The following is a 17,187-nucleotide window of genomic DNA, read 5'->3' as shown; positions in this document are numbered from 1 at the left end:
CACCACAGAATTAGTTCTACTAACACTTAGTAAGCCTATTTACATTTTATTGTGTATACTTGCCACCGGCACGTTGTAAGAAAACACTACCAGCACTGCCAAACAGCTCATCATGACACAATATACGAACGTTTTTATGATAATTATGTCGCTACTATCATGTATTCGAATACACCTCATAAGACCCTAAAAACCTTTGTGGTATTTATTTTCACTGAGTCCTAGTCAACTTACCAAATGCCTTGTACCTCAGTGACAATCTGAAATTTAGGATCTAGGATTCCATTGAGTGTCATCATATACAGCAAAACGAACGAGCATTTTTTTTAGTCGCGTAGTTGTCAATTTGCAGAATTTATCTGACTTTGCAGGGTTAGAAGAATTGGCATAATTCAAGAGTTCTGAGAGGGATATACAAACTTTCACAATGATTGTCTTTGAAAACTCGCTGTAAACTTTTCTGATACTTGATTGTTATATCGTAGTCAACATGTTTCAACACCACATCTCCTGAATACAAATGTGTAGTTAGCTCAAAACGAACTTACGCTCACGCACACATTCACATATCATTATGTTACACATAATTTTGCTATCACATCGCTTCTATATCAATGTATCCATTTTGGTGGCATCACACTGTCTCGAAATTGACGGATGATGGAATTTTCAATTTTGCATGAAGTTGACCTTGAACTTGCTTAAAAGCAAATCAACTGCCGAAACAAATGCGTTGCCTACAGAAGGTTACACAATGACCACACTAGAAGGCTACACGAAGATGTAAGTCTTCATTATATAATAAACTTTAGCTGTTTTTGGCTTGCCGAAGATTTTGTCACCGCTTACAAAGTTGCTGCCGGAGCTCGAGAAATTCCATCGACGGTCATACGATGACTTAAGGTATGCCCTCACGAATGGCAGGAAGTTTATACGATCAGAGCCGAAAATGACAATTTTGTTCATCATGTACCCGTTTTCGCCCTATTTCGGGACAGTGTAACGCCTGTATGACCCGGGCACATTCTGTCAATTTTAACATGCGCGTTGTAATAGGCGAGGAAGCTCTTTACCTGACGCCGAACGTTGACTGCAGAACAGTGACCAGTCCCGAGACAAAGAAGATGGTCCCGATGACCTTTGACAGGGTCACCAGATCTTCCTGAAGGCAAAGACTCTCCGACAGAATGAGTGGAATGGCTAGTACTCCACTGAACATCGTCAGAAAATGCTGAAGAAGGATATAAAAAACCAATATGTTTTTAGGAGTCTTTTATCACCCTCCTCTAGGCCTCTCCGCAACATCCACAAAACAAAGATTACACGAAGGTTGAGGCTCCACACTCAATTTTCAAATGTTATCCATAGGTCAGTCATAGGCAAAGGATGTTGGTCTATAATTATGATCTTTAACCTCATTCGAAGCCTCACTTGAGAATCAATGACAGAAAGTCCTACAGAAGCAATAGGTCTTAAAAGCCCTTATAGTCTCGCATACATTAACTTGCTTTTTGGATATTGGTAATCATGAGTAGCTACCCTTTAATCACTACTTGAAGAGAAGAAATCTCGATAAATAATTTGCATTAATTGAGTTGTCACTATGGTAACGTGATAGAGTTCACGAGGATTAAAAGCGTAACATGCTGCTGCTGGATTACTATCAGTGCTATATAGCTCTGTAGTTTTGTCTTACCTGGAAAGAGAGGATAATCGTTGTGTACCACGGAGGATTGTCCTCAATTCCGTACGTCACCACGCTCTTCAGACGATTCAAAATGGCGTCGGCTTGTGCCTGGGCATCACTGACTTCGGGGGCCACCTCCTCGCCGCCATCCTCGGGCTCGCTGTACTTCTGGTAGGCAACATCGGCCTGGTCTTGGCCATTGCTTTCGACATTCGTTTTCTCCTCATTTGCCTGTAGGGGTAAAGTAGATAAAGGTTAATGAGAAGTATACTATTAACCTGTACATGCAACAGTATAGGCGTATTCGTAGACACGTGCACGCCGTTATGAATGGAAGTATCGTGATATTGAAAGTATAATATTAACCTCACTTCTTACTGAACAACTATTCAAATACCAGCAAGAATCAGCATAATTTGTTATACTGCAGGCATCATCGTCCCAACTGCTCTTACCATTGTCACTATCACACTCTGGAATCATGGGGTATAATGATTATACATGACTAATTGTGCTCTATTATGGCAGTTTCATTTTTTTTTTTCGATGGCAGGAAGAAAAGAGAGGGCATCAAAGGCTTGGCGCCCAGCATGGGCAATGCCGGTGCCCGGAGCGTGTCTCGCGCTGCAAAAGAAACTGTCAATCTTAGCGCATCCAACAAGCCCCCCAAAAGAAACCCCTCATTATATGCTGTGCCCTCAACTGACTCCATTGCTTCGTACATACTAAATCGGTGAATGGCGTACCGATACGTCATTTACCTCCCGAAAGGTACCATAGTTAAGGTTGTAAACACTCCCGTGAGACATTATTCTTGTTTTGCGTAGAATGGTCCCCCATGTGATAAAAAACAACAACGAAAGAATACTGGTACACAATCCAGCGACCGGCACGTCGTCAGCCTAAACCTGTTGTACACACACGTCCTGTAATCCATTCGACGTCCATATTGGTAAAGGGTATGGAGGCCTGGCTGCGTAGTTGAGGATATAGTTCCCTTATCAATTAGTTATACGATACATGATACAACCCTTTTCCGACATTTCCGCTACCCCTTGGAGACCTGGGATGACTAGTTTCGCCATAAGTCCCCGAAAAGATATTACCCAAAAGACCAGTGGGCAACATAAACCAGGGAGGTCCCCTGCATAAACAGATTCCCTTTCGAGGCAGTGGCGTATCTAGGGAAAACGGCGCCCGGGGCAAGCGCGAAAATTGCGCCCCTAATTTCTGAAAAAGTGTTCAACCCCAACCCGATCCCGGTATATTAGGGACTTTAAAAAAAGGTCCGCATGATATGCTTTTTCAAGCACCTAAGAGGGGTCTTTTGAGGGTGATTTAAATGAAATAAATTTTGATACATTTTGGCGAGCGAGCGCAGTGAGCGAGCCGAAAATTTTTGTATTTCAGCATACAAAACATGGAATTCATGTCATTTTTTCTTATTAAATCTTAAAATTCTAATCTAGATATAGTGACGGCCTTATAGATAACGATTTATACCAACAAACTAAGGACTTGAAGAAATACTCTAAATTAGTATGCGCGAGTCAGCCGAAATTTGTATACTTCTGCGTCATCATTACGTTTTGTTCTTATCTTCTTCTTTTTTTGATAAATTTAGGCGAGCGAGCACAGCGAGCGAGCCGAAATTTTTTGTATTTCAGCTTACAAAACATGGAATTCATGTCATTTTTTTCTTATTAAATCTTACAATTCTAATCTAGATATAGTGACGGCCTTATAGATAACGATTTATACCAACAAACTAAGGACTTGAAAAAATACTCTAAATTAGTATATATGCGCGAGTCAGCCGAAATTTGTATATTTCCGCGTCATCATTACGTTTTGTTCTTATCTTTTTTTTTTTGATAAATTTTGGCGAGCGAGCCGAAAACTTGTGTATTTCAGCTTACAAAACATGGAATTCTTGTTGTTTTTTTGCTTATTAAATCTTACAATTCTAATCAAGATATGGTGACGGCTTTAGAGATAACGATTTATACAACAAACTAAGGACTTGAAAAAAATACTCTAAATTAGTATGCGCGAGTAAGTCGAAATTTGTTTATTTCCGCGTCATCATTACGTTTTGTTCTTATCGTCTTCCTTTTTTTTGATAAATTTAGGCGAGCGAGCACAGCGAGCGAGCCGAAAATTTTTGTATTTCAGCTTACAAAACATGGAATTCATGTCATTTTTTCTTATTAAATCTTAAGATTCTAATCTAGATATGGTGACGGCCTTATAGATAACGATTTATACCAACAAACTAAGGACTTGAAAAAATACTCTAAATTAGTATATATGCGCGAGTCAGCCGAAATTTGTATATTTCTGCGTCATCATTACGTTTTGTTCTTATCTTTTTTTTGATAAATTTTGGCGAGCGAGCCGAAAACTTGTGTATTTCAGCTTACAAAACATGGAATTCTTGTTGTTTTTTGCTTATTAAATCTTACAATTCTAATCAAGATATAGTGACGGCTTTAGAGATAACGATTTATACAACAAACTAAGGACTTGAAAAATTACTCTAAATTAGTATGCGCGAGTAAGTCTAAATTTGTTTATTTCCGCGTCATCATCACGTTTTGTTCTTATCTTCTTCTTTTTTTGATAACTTTTGGCGAGTGAGCCGAAAATTTTTGTATTTCAGCTTACAAAACATGGAATTCTTGTCTTTTTTGCTTATTAAATCTTACAATTCTAATCAAGATACAGTGACGGCCTTATTAATAACGATTCATACCAACAAACTGAGGACTTGAAAAATACTCTAAATTTGTATGCGCGAGTAATGAGTCGACATTTGTATATTTCTGCGTCATCATCACGTTTTGTTCTTTTTTGTTGTTGTTGTTAATTTTTGGCGGGCGAGCGCAGCGAGCGAGCCGAAAACTTGTGCATTTCAGCTTACAAAACATGGAATTCTTGTTGTTTTTTGTTTATTAAATCTTACAATTCTAATCAAGATATAGTGACGGCTTTAGAGATAACGATTTATACAACAAACTAAGGACTTGAAAAAATACTCTAAATTAGTATGCGCGAGTAAGTCTAAATTTATTTATTTCCGCGTCATCATCACGTTTTGTTCTTATCTTCTTTTTTTGATAAATTTTGGCGAGCGAGCGCAGCGAGCGAGACGAAAATTTTTGTATTTCAGCTTACAAAACATGGAATTCTTGTCTTTTTTGCTTATTAAATCTTACAATTCTAATCAAGATACAGTGACGGCCTTATAGATAACGATTCACACCAACAGACTGAGGACTTGAAAAATACTCTAAATTTGTATGCGCGAGTAATGAGTCGACATTTGTATATTTCTGCGTCATCATTACGTTTTGTTCTTTCTTTTTTTGTTGTTGTTAATTTTTGGCGGGCGAGCGCAGCGAGCGAGCCGAAAATTTTTGTATTTCAGCTTACAAAACATGGAATTCGGAATTCTTGTGTGAACACAATAACACAATAAACATTGTTATTTGTCCGTGTCATCATCATGTTTTGTTTTTATCTTGTTTGATTTGGTTTTCTGCCCCCTTCTCCCTCCCCCCCCCCCCCCCCCCCCCCCCTCCTCCTCCCCCGTCCGGGCAAGTTTTTTTTTTTTTCCTTCTTCTTCTTCTTCTTTCTTTTTTTTTTTCTTTTTTTTTTCGTTTTCTCGTTTTTTTTGCGCCCCCAAGGAGTGGCGCCCGGGGCACGTGCCCCCCTTGCCCCCCCTAGATACGCCACTGTAATTCGAGGTGTATATATGAATAGTCACCTGTACGTGCTCATTCAACCAACCAAGAACGCTTTACTCTGCGTATAAGGTATAATATCGCATTCGAGTGATTAATAAAGGCACCTATCGCTACGTGGTGAATGAATGCTTGAGTTTTTGTCCTTTCTGCATCGTGACGAAGAGGAACTTAAACACACACAGAGACACACACACACACATAGACACACACACATAGACACAGACACTTAGAGACGGAGAGAAAGAAAGACACACACACACACACATCCCACACACACACACACACACACACACATGGTTCCAGTAATACCTGTAGGCCTAACATATCGATATCTTATTCCTCAGACCAATATAGTGGAGTGATAGCCACTTCTAAAAGATTCCTCAAAATTCTACAATTCTACAATGTTTGAAACCAGCCACAAGAAAAAGGGGAAACACGGTAAGTGCAATGATAAGTGATAGTCACCACATTGCTTCCGGTTATTGGGACAAGGATATGTGTGTGGACTGTGATGCTCATCACAGATTATCGCAGTGTATTTCCTCGCACCCGACATAGAGGAGAATATTGATTTAATCACATAGATTTGAATTGGGGACGCTTCTTTTCATGTCGTTCCCCCCTCCCGCAATCCCCTCCCTTCCCCCTTTAGTCTTATCATTTCACAGCTGAGGTGCCCATGGGTAGGGCCAAACCTGACAATGAAAACATTTTGTAAATAACAGAAATCTTCAGTGCAAAAGTGTGTGTGTGTGTGTGTGTGTGTGTGTGTGTGTGTGCGTGTGTGCGTGTGTGTGCGTTCGTGTGTGCATTTTATCCCAGTTTCGACGCTGTTTTTCGAGATAACTTCGAAAAAAACAACGTCTGCCCTTTTGACCCTCTCTAACTGCTCACAATCAGGAGGCTGCTCGATAAAGATAGGTGTATTTTATGAACTCGAGCGGATGAGTGAACGCTGAAAAAAGTGCTCATGCTATTTGTGTCAAGTTCTACACTAATCACTGGCGGATCCAGGAATTCCGTAAAGTTGAGGCGCCTTTACAATATCAACCGCCCCAATTCTTTTTCTTCTGATTTCTTTTGATTTGATAAAAAATAAATAAATAAATAGGGGGGGGGGAGGCGTGCGCCCGTTGCGCTCTCCCCTGGATCCGCCGCTGCTAATGAAATGTTATCGAGGATTATCACGTTACCTGAATTAGTCTCCTGACTTTGTTGTTTAAACTCATTTAAACAATTCCTATTTCTCTTCCGTTGGACAGGGTCATAAAGTAGACATAATAAATCAGTGGTATGTGGTCAACGTTTTACCGAGGAGGTACCTCCTTGATTTAATACTAAAATACTGTGACAAGGTTATAAGATCGTGCACTTCATACTATTTTGATGTGATGTACAACTGTATTCGTTACAACAAAAATGCAACTGTCACGATGGTCTCGCTGATGTCGGATTCGAAAGAGCTCTCAGTGAAGACGAAAGGTCACGGTGATGACGACCGACATCAATAAGCCAGTTCACAGTTCCAATCTGAGCATGTGCAGATAAAGGTCATTGCAGACCTTCTCTTGAAATGGATTTGCAACTGAGGTATTCAAAACCTAGATAAGGCTTCATGACAACTGTGTTGTAAATGAATCAGGTGCAGATTGGTATGTACAGGTGAATGTGCATTCTTTTCAGTAACATTAACGAAAGCCATTCATGCAGCATTGACATGCAAATTACCACTTCCTGCCTGGCTGTTTTCAACAGCTTCTTCTTGAAGACTATTCCATGTTTTGCAAAGTCTGTGGTTGGAGAGGTCATTGCAGACTAGTGCTAACTGTGAACTGGCTTAAGCCCTTTTTACACTTGTGTTTCTTAACCCCGTACTTCTCTGACCCAGGACTATCGTTAGTCCCGTACCAATTTTTTCAGCTTTTTACACTCGCCAATTAGTCCCGTACTAAGCTCTTGTCCGGGGCTAAGGAGAAAATTGACCTTTTTACACTCGTATTTCTTAGTCCGGTACTTTCCAAACCACATGAATATTCATGATTACGTTGTGCACTGTACACGTACACGCACGCACCGGCAGCACTTGATTACCTCGTTTCTAATTGGTCAGTGGGGGTCGGACTTCGTCTCCGTGGCTTAGCCCCGGATTATTTTTTCGTTCTGTTTACACTCGCTTGCTTGGCACCGCAGTTGCGGTGCTAACCCTGCTATTTTGCAGGGCCAGATAGTACGGGATGATCGGTGGGGCTAGCCCACTTTGGCAAAAACGAGTGTAAACAGAAAGTGGGCTAAGGATAGTCCCGTACCAACGGTGGGGCTAAGGCCCCCCTTAGCCCCACCGTTGGTACGGGACTAAGCAAAAATTTACAAGTGTAAAAAGCCCTTTATAGTAGGCCCTATGTACCGACAGACAGACAAACAGACAGGCGAGAGCTTTCGTCGGCATTGCGCTCAAAAATTGCGCTGATGGTCATAACAAAATTGGAGCGATTCGAAACTCCGTGAGACGGACGGAGCTATTTCAGTTCTCTCAATGTTTCTCGTCGAATATATGCCTATATCCAATCATATGTCCATCATGTATTTGGAGTGCCTCGTAAGTTAGATGAAACACGTCGCTCAAATTACAGTTGTATTCGCATGATACTAATTAAATCTCCAAAATGACTTATCAAACAAAGTCTTTTTCTATTGTTTTCTATAGCGGTCATAAGACACATAATTATTCATTGAACACTAATAAAAAATAATTTGGATCACTGGAGAGCCAGTTCTTCGTACACTCTTAAATGAGCCAATCCAATCACATAATATCGCAGAACCTAGGTAGTGTAAACATAAAGTGATAAAGACACGAAATGTGTAGGCCTACTTCATATCGTGCGTAAATTAAAAACAGCTCATTTCCCCTCAAATAGCCGTACCATGAGCCTGATGATGACATAATAGACCGGGGGCCCAGAGCATTTATTCAGCTGAAAAGGGTCACACTTTTTGATGGTCTCATCGTATAAGGATGTGGCCAAGGGTCAATAAAATGAATTGCTGGCAAGTCACATCCTGTACCGTAAGCCTACGGACCACAAAAAGGGACCCCGAAAAATGGATTTATTCAGCCGAAGGGGGTCACGGACAAAAGTTGGTGGATATTGTTCCTTTGGGTGTACTTATCATGAAAACAGCAATGCCAGCTATTTTATCCTGTACGGGGCCCCAGACAGTAGCCCCAAAGGGCCCCACAAATATGGTGTTATTCAGCTGAAAAGGGTCACGGCTAATTTCTTTTGCAATGGAAGTAGTTCCCATCAGAGATATCCAAAACACCAATGCCAGCTATTTTATCCTGTACAGGGCCCCAGACAGTAGCACCAAAGGGCCCCACCCCCCATAGGCCATACGTACAAACACACACAAACATTGATTTTATTCAGTTGAAAAGAGTCACGGCTAATTTCTTTTGCAATGGAAGTAGTTCCCATCAGAGATATCCAAAACACCAATGCCAGCTATTTTATCCTTTACGGGACCCCAGACAGTAGCCCCAAAGTGCCCCACCCCCATAGGCCATACGTAAAAACACACACAAACATTGATTTTATTCGTGCAGCTGAGAAGAATCACGGCTAATTTCTTTTGCAATGGAAGGAGTACCCATCAGAGATGTCAAAAACACCAAAGCTAGCTATCTTATCCAGTATACGGGGCCCCGGACAGTAGCAGCCCCACCCCCCCCCCCCCCCCCGGCACACACACACACACACACACACACACACACACACACACACATTAGTTTCATTCAGCTAAAAAGGGTCACGGCTAATTTCTTTTGCAATGGAAGTAGAACCCATCAGAGATATCCAAAATACCAAAGCCAGTTATTTTATCCTGCACGGGGGCCCCAGACAGTAGCCCAAAATACCCCCCCTCCCCCCCCCCCCCCCCCCCCACACACACACACACAATGATTTTATTCAGCTGAAAAGGGTCACGGCTAATTTCTTTTGCAATTTAAGTGGTACTCATCAGAGATATCCAAAACACCAAAGCCAGGTATTATCCTGTACGGGGCCCCAGACAGTAGCCCCAAAGTACCTCCCACCCCCCCCCCCCCCACACACACACACACTCATTAGCTTCATTCAGCTGACAAGTTGTTCTATAACATGGGGAACAATGATTACAAAAATAAGGCCAAGAGAGGACATCTGTTGGGGGGGGGGGCTGGCTAAATCCTAATGAGACCGACTGTCACAAACTGCTGGACTTGTGGATCTCGTTGTCGAAGCAGTTGAGGTGGAATCAACGACATCTTAGACCTCGTTGTCCTCTCTGATGCAGAGAAAGAGCGTTATTGTTTATACAAAATGGACATACAGTCCCAAATATTGCTCGTGAGAACATCCTGGCAGGGAACGACGGGCCACCGCCCGTACGCCGACAGGAAACCTCTGATGCCCTGCCGATCATCGGTCGGCCGCTGGTCGATTTTAAAAAATCGACCGGTGGCCGTTGGGAGACCGCTCAGTTGCCGACGGGTAATCGCTCGGTGACTGATCGGACTCTGCGCTGAGAGGATCCTCGCATTTCGCCAAGTTTGACCTAAAATCGGCCGGCAACTGACGAGTCACCGACAGGACATCGACAGATCATCGCTCGGGCACTGCTCGATTTTCGCTGGGGCTGTCAGCCTGCTCAACAGCTCCAAAAACTGTTGGGCAGTGCAAAAATCTCAGCGGCGACCGAGCAGGCTACAAATCGGTCGGTCGCCGCTCTGAGTTGTGACCGTAGCCCAGATACCCAAAACATCAAAGCCAGTTAGGTTTTCCCAGCCCATTTCGCACTTTTGTCGGTTCATTTGATAGAAGGTTCGAATTCGTACAACGGGTATTCAAATTTGCTGGTACCCTATACGTTCATTCAAATTCGCCTTGACTTGCCGAAAAGGGTATTTCAGTCATTAAATTTCGCGAAAGACAGTCAAATTCCAAACGTGTTCATTCAAATTTAAATCATGCTATTTCTTTGTTTCAGATCATTCTAATGTGTCTTTCTATATGTGTGTTTTCGTTTCTACTGTTATAAAGCAGTAAACGTATCATATTTCTTATCTAGTATAACTGGATTTGGTTGTTCTGTAACCAGACTGGTAACGCTCCTTCTCTTTCATATACATGTCATTATAGGCCTATACGTGTACCAGTAATGCAGATTAACTTCATTTTTTATAGTCATGACAGCACAATAGATACAGACGTATATCTCTAGAAGACATAGAAAGAATAATTTTAAAAAAATCTGAGGATCATAACCTTGACTTCCTGGAACTGGCCGACCGCTCGTAATAAAGCGCTCGTAACGGCCAGATAATTTGTGGCTTTTTACTTCTTCGGATTCAAAAAGCACGTTAAAAAAAAAAAAAAAAAACTGGTGTCAAAGTCTCTTAAACGAATACGAAAACATGAAAAGCTATGATGCTTACAAAACAATAACTACGATGAAAGAAAATAAGGAAAGAGGTCAAGCATGAACATATCTGGACTGCAGACACGTTAAATTAGATGACCAGAAATCAATTTGAATGAACGAGTGCAGCATGTGATCACGTGACTATATCATTATGCATTTATGAATGAACGGATAGTGGAATGGTGCTTGTCTTATATATGGATTTCAGTTGAAAAAGTGTTATTTAGAATAAGGTTAGAGGTAATGTGAATGTTTCAAAATGAATTTGAATGAAGAGATTATGACATTGAACTACCATGTCATCTAGGCGAAATTTTTGCTAAATTTAATTCAACATTAAAGAATTCGATTAAAAGAGGTGCGAAATTGGCCCGGATGCAGGACCTTTGACAGGTATAGCCCCAAGGTATTCCCACCCCATATGAATTAAGTGTTTTTAGGTGAAAAGAGTCATGTATGCCTATTTTCCTTGGCAGTGGAATTAACAGCTGAGATACGTAAAACACAAACCCATCCAGTTGAGGGGCCCCCAGCCAGTTGCTGGAAAGTGCTCCCGTATTATTTTATTCTAAGTGAAAAGAATTACTGCTATAATTTCTTTTGCAATGGAAGTAGTACTCAACGAGGTATCAAAAACACCGAAACCAGTTATATAGCTGTATGGGGCCCCACGGAGTGTTCCTAAAGTGTCCCCACATGTAATTCCACTATCAAGATCTGCATCCCGATCTATTCAATCTGTCAGATCGGGAGAGAGCGGCAAAAGTGTACGGGGACCGGGAGCATCGTAGCAGCAGCGTTTGGGTGATGGGGTTGGATCTGGCAATTTTACAGATCGGGAAGAAATTTTGAACTGGTTCAAAATTTCTTCCCCATCTCCCCATCAAGATTGACCTATTTTGAATCGTAGCTCAAACGGGGAGAGAGCAGTGACAGTGTAAATACCGCGGGATGAGCGTAACAATTCCAGGTTTTTTCTGACCGTAGTAACAGTGGCACAAGAACGGGAAGTAGTCTAAACTAGACACCGACGACATGGTCCCGCTGCTGCGCCGCTTTCTTGATCAAAGCACAACCTTCCCGCTTTAACGACGCTCTCACTAAGTTCACTACTCTCGTATAAAATCAAGGCCTGTTCCTACGACGCTTCATTCCTGCTTCGATAACGCTGTTGGCCGCTTTAGCTACGCTGTTCCTACGCTTTCCCAGACTCAATTACGCATGTCTTCCGCTCTCGCCGCTCTAAAATCGAACGTAGCCAATACGCCGGAAAATGTTTGCCAGAACAGCAAAACTGATGATGATGAGGAGGACGTTGTCGTTGTCGCGAAAATGAAGACGAAGGAGCGCATATTTAAGAAGAAGAAGAGATGCAAACAACAAAGAGAATAAAGCAAAACACATTGAAGCTACTGTCTGGGGCCCCGTGCAGGATAAAATCTGACTTTGGTATTTTGGATATCCGATGGGTACTACTTCCATTGCAAAAGAAATTAGCTGTGACCATTTTCGGCTGAATGAAACCAATATGTGTGTGTGTGTGTGTGTGTGTGTGTGTGTGTGTGTGTGTGTGTGTGTAGGGGGCACTTTGGGGCTACTGTCTGGGGCCCCGTACAGGATAAAATAACTGGCTTTAGTGCTTTGGATATCTCTGATGAGTACTACTTCCGATTGCAAAAGAAAGTAGCCGCGACCCTTTTCAGCTGAATAAAATCAATGTGTGTGTGTGTGGGGGGGGGGGGGGAGGGGGTAAGGGGGCAATTTGGGGCTACTGTCTTGGGCCCCGTGCAGGATAAAACAACTGGCTTTGGTATTTTGGATTTATCTGATGGGTACTACTTCCATTGCAAAAGAAATTAGCCGTGCCCCTTTTCAGCTGAATGAAACTATTGTGTGAGTATGTGTGTAGGGGGGGGGGGGGGGGGGCGGGGGGGGGCGGGGGGGGGGCACTTTGGGGCTACTGTCTGGGGCCCCGTACAGGTAAAATAGCTGGCTTTGGTGTTTTGTATATCTCTGATGGGTACTACTTCCATTGCAAATGAAATCAGCCGTTACTCTTATCAGCTGAATAAAGTCAATGTGTGTGTGTGTGTGTGTTTGTACGTAGGGCTTATAGGGGGCGGGGCACTTTGGGGCTACTGTCTGGGGCCTCATGCAGGATAAAATAGCTGGCTTTGGTGTTTTGGATATCTCTGTTTGGTACTCCTTCCATTACAAAAGAAATTAGCCATGACTCTTTTCAACTGAATAAAATCAATGTTTGTGTGTGTTTGTACGTATGGCCTATGGGGGGTGGGGCCCTTTGGGGCTACTGTCTGGGGCCCCGTACAGGATAAAATAACTGGCATTGGTGTTTTGGATATCTCTGATGGGAACTACTTCCATTGCAAAAGAAATTAGCCGTGACTCTTTTCAGCTGAATAACACCATATTTGTGGGGCCCTTTGGGGCTACTGTCTGGGGCCCCGTACAGGATAAAATAGCTGGCATTGCTGTTTTCATGATAAGTACACCCTAAGGAACAATATCCACCAACTTTTGTCCGTGACCCCCTTCGGCTGAATAAATCCATTTTTCGGGGTCCCTTTTTGTGGTCCGTAGGCTTACGGTACAGGATGTGACTTGCCAGCAATTCATTTTATTGACCCTTGGCCACATCCTTATACGATGAGACCATCAAAAAGTGTGACCCTTTTCAGCTGAATAAATGCTCTGGGCCCCCGGTCTATAAGGGAGACTGACGAGAAAATTGCTGTTTGCTTCGCAAATATTTATCACATATTTCCCTATGGCAACCCACACGTTGTGCCCTTGGTAGACATCGTCTCTGTGGTTTAGTAAGCGCAAACACTCTAAATCCTTCCGAATTTACGAGAATATACTACTACATGTATGCGTACATTTTTGTTTTAAATCATACAGTATACAGTGTCATTTCATGCAGTATACCTATGAACATCACTTTGTAGATAAACGTTAGATATTATTCAGGAAGTGTCTTCGTGACAAATTACCACATTATGCAGATTACCTCTGTCACCATAATATAAGTTAGAACGTGAAAGAGCGTTACCAAAAATGCAGCATGCAAGCATGTTTATACAGACTTGGTCTTAGTCTTATCGTGAAAGCGTAGCAGCTAACCATGCATCAGATAACTAATGATTATCACGATGTTAGAGCAAAGCTTGACCAGGATATTAAAGTTATGGTAAGAAAAACTCGAATTGCGAAAAGAATTTCTACCCAACCTGTTATTTTTTTCCCATCGACGTTCAACATCTGATCCTAATTTTTATAGCAAACATACTACCATATTATAATTATCATGTTTTCGACCTCCAAATATAATCCGCACGCTTTTTAAATAACTTTTTATGAGAAGGTTCCACATGAGGGCAACCACGAAAGTTATCAGGAGTGATCGAAGAGTAACATCCACAACGCGTCTGCAGCTATATAACCTGTCCCGATACAGCTACGGGTATTCTATTTTTTTCTCGGGACATAAAGGGAAGTTAGGACCTGCGATATAGCTTCCATGAAACATTCCATATGTATGAACTTGATAACTCGGCGATGTTCATTAATCTTAACAAATGAATATAATGTTCGGATCTTGGCCCACTCCTTTGTCACATCAGCACACATTATGGCCTGTGTCGAATTAACGAAAAGGTAAGCTACAGATAAACAGAGAAGGGGGAGAAAACGAGAATCCAATTTATGTTTGGCTTATCCATGCGAGAGAGCTAGAGGTGTTTGCGTTATACATGTTCAGTGATCGGAAACACCCTTTGTTTCCTAGACTGACAAACCTTACACATAAGGCTTAACATGTCTGCCTCTATTCTTCTCTCTCTCCCTTCCTCTCTCATAGGCACATTCAGAGGTTTATGACTACAGATTTCATGGCTGTCTCTCTTTGTATACATTCATCTAACCTTGTGCACGAAACATTAATGAGGTGTTGGATATCACTGCGTATACGTGTATTATGTGTCAGCAATATACTGTGGCTATTGTGCATGAATATAATGATTATCTCCAATTTCATACTTTCTATCGATATTGTTTGGCGTCGAAATATCCACTGAGGATTTGGCAGCTGTCGGCTCTATATGTCTTTCTATCATGTTCATTCATTCCGATTCATGATTTTGTTACAGAGAGCATTTCAAAATATGCTTATTTTGATGCCACATGTTCACGCAGTCAATTCAGTGACTATCATTGTACAAGTTATGATGCAAGCAGGAGCTACCACACAATGGAACTGCACCTAAAACTTAATTAAATATTTGAACTTACTGCAACGGGCTGGTATTCTACATCCATTGCATGCGGCACTGCGTCTGTCGGTGGCCTTGTGAGAACGCCAGTAGCAGAGTTCGCAAAGACTGAAACCCCTTTAGCAAGTCGACGATCGTTGTATAGGTTTGAAGGGTTAATCTGACGCGGTTCTCTTAGCGTAGTACGACGTCGACGAGCCCCACATCGATGAAAGGTGATCCTCAGTGAAGTAACAATCGGATATCAGCACGCAATATGGGTGACAGTAAACGATCCTTCTGGACAATGCTAGTTTTCTCAGCGTCGTACAGTGTATGACCTTTGTACTCGTTGTCAGACCACAACACAATCGACAAGCAAAGTTTGGACAGTCGAGCGAGCTCAGCGACGCCCGACAGTAGATTGTTATGATCTGACAGCAGAGAATAATTACTCTTCTGTCTACCTTTGCAGCTTTTGATGGAGACCAGAGTGAAAAATCAGTAGAATGCTAATACTCACTCACACAAGATAAGCACTCAACGGTCTTTCAACAATACCCCTTACCCCTTCATTTAAATGAAGGCCAGAACATTTTAGGCAGACATTATTAAATGCTTAGTAGTCTCCAATAGTATGTAAAAAGAAGAAAAACGTATACAAAAACTGATAAGTCCTCACTGATTTGTGATTGATTTACTAGTCATTTTGTGAAAATGGTCTGATCATGACGACTAAATAATTGAAGTTTATGAACCTCGTAAAACGACGGTTGCTTGATCAAACAATGTCTTTTAAAATTGAATAATTTTGAGAAAGGCATGCTTGAGAGAGCTAGCAGGGTGTTCAGGTCACATTTGAACATTGTTGGGTTTGTGAGTCACTGTATTGTCCGCCGGAACTTGTAAGTAATAGTCTCCATTCCAGCTGTACGTGCTGGGGTATAGCCAATACTTATACATCTACTGTACTTAGTATGAATAGGGGGAGTTGGCTCCCCCCGCCTCCCTATGTAGCATAAGTACAGACATGAATGGTACGAACAATCCATCAGTCCTATAGGCCTACTGCATCACAATGAGTGATTTCTAGTTCTATCAGTGCTGGTGTTGGTGTTATCTGAACAGCAGCATCAGCAACATTCCGAAACTTGAAATCAGTCAGTGTTAGCAGGTTTGCCTCAAATTTTTGACCCAGTTTCGCTTGATAGTTTTAGTTCCGCTAGTGCATATATGCCGTCTGCTTAACCGAGTTTCCGATCCCTACGCGTGTTGACGATTTGCGAGCTTTTTGCCCAGTAGCTAACACCATGCCTTTGGGATTGTCAAATTTGCCTGTTCAAGTTTGGTGTTGGTGTTTAATGCTGCTGTACGTATGAGACTAAAGTTACATTCAATCTATCGAGTTCGTGGATAGACGCCATCGATTCCTACTCAGATAAAATGCAACATTCACCCGTTGAGTGTACACGAACGACACATGGCCGTATTAACCTTTGCTGTAATAGGTATAAAGATTGCTGCGTTTTGGAAATGATGCTCAAAAAGTGTTATTTAGTCCTTCTGCCTCACAATTATTATCGCTTTGACTGGACATAAGGTGTTCGAGATCGATAGCAATGATTGGTATAGCTTGCGTTACAGACCTTTTTGTTTTCTAACAGGCAATGATCTTGCGATTAAGTGATGACCAAATAATCATAATTATGTGATAGAGGTGTACGTGTTGGCATTTGCGTGCATTAAATTTTGCGGTTTATGAGGTTTTACGTATGCGTTAGTATTAGCTTTGCCGTATCCCTTATTTAGGACTTTTGGTAGCTTCATGGCTCGACGAAGGGGGATGATAAAGTGATGACTCCTTCCGTTTGAGTTCTACGTCACAACAAAAGACCTCGGTAAACCAGCGCACTATAGCCCAGTTTGGTCGAACTTCTAAGAAATTATTATGATGAATGCATAATTATACTGATGTTCTGGAAGGTGAGTACGTATAGGTGCGTGCATGCGA

At 41.9% G+C, this 17,187-nt stretch overlaps 1 protein-coding gene across 3 annotated transcripts in view; it reads right to left on the bottom strand.

Moving 5' to 3' along the window:
• LOC139724051 (solute carrier family 23 member 1-like) overlaps window positions 1–17,187 on the bottom strand; it is a 53,599-nt gene that overhangs the window by 21,941 nt on the left and 14,471 nt on the right. For 2 of the 3 annotated variants that reach the window (XM_071635249.1, XM_071635248.1), the window contains exons 2-3: window positions 1,697–1,918; window positions 1,074–1,231 (exon numbers count right to left, since the gene is read on the bottom strand). In XM_071635249.1, coding sequence (XP_071491350.1) covers window positions 1,074–1,231; window positions 1,697–1,918 — 380 coding nt within the window. Of the gene's footprint in view, window positions 1–1,073; window positions 1,232–1,696; window positions 1,919–15,216; window positions 15,433–17,187 lie in introns of those variants that run through there. The other variant, XM_071635250.1, reaches the window with a different exon arrangement.

The sequence above is a fragment of the Diadema antillarum genome, unplaced genomic scaffold (assembly GCF_040938485.1).
Source record: "Diadema antillarum isolate AM-2024a unplaced genomic scaffold, OU_Dant_1.0 scf00000205, whole genome shotgun sequence".
In the NCBI taxonomy this organism is placed as follows: Eukaryota; Metazoa; Echinodermata; class Echinoidea; order Diadematoida; family Diadematidae; genus Diadema; species Diadema antillarum.
This window is presented reverse-complemented; position numbering and strand designations above follow the sequence as displayed.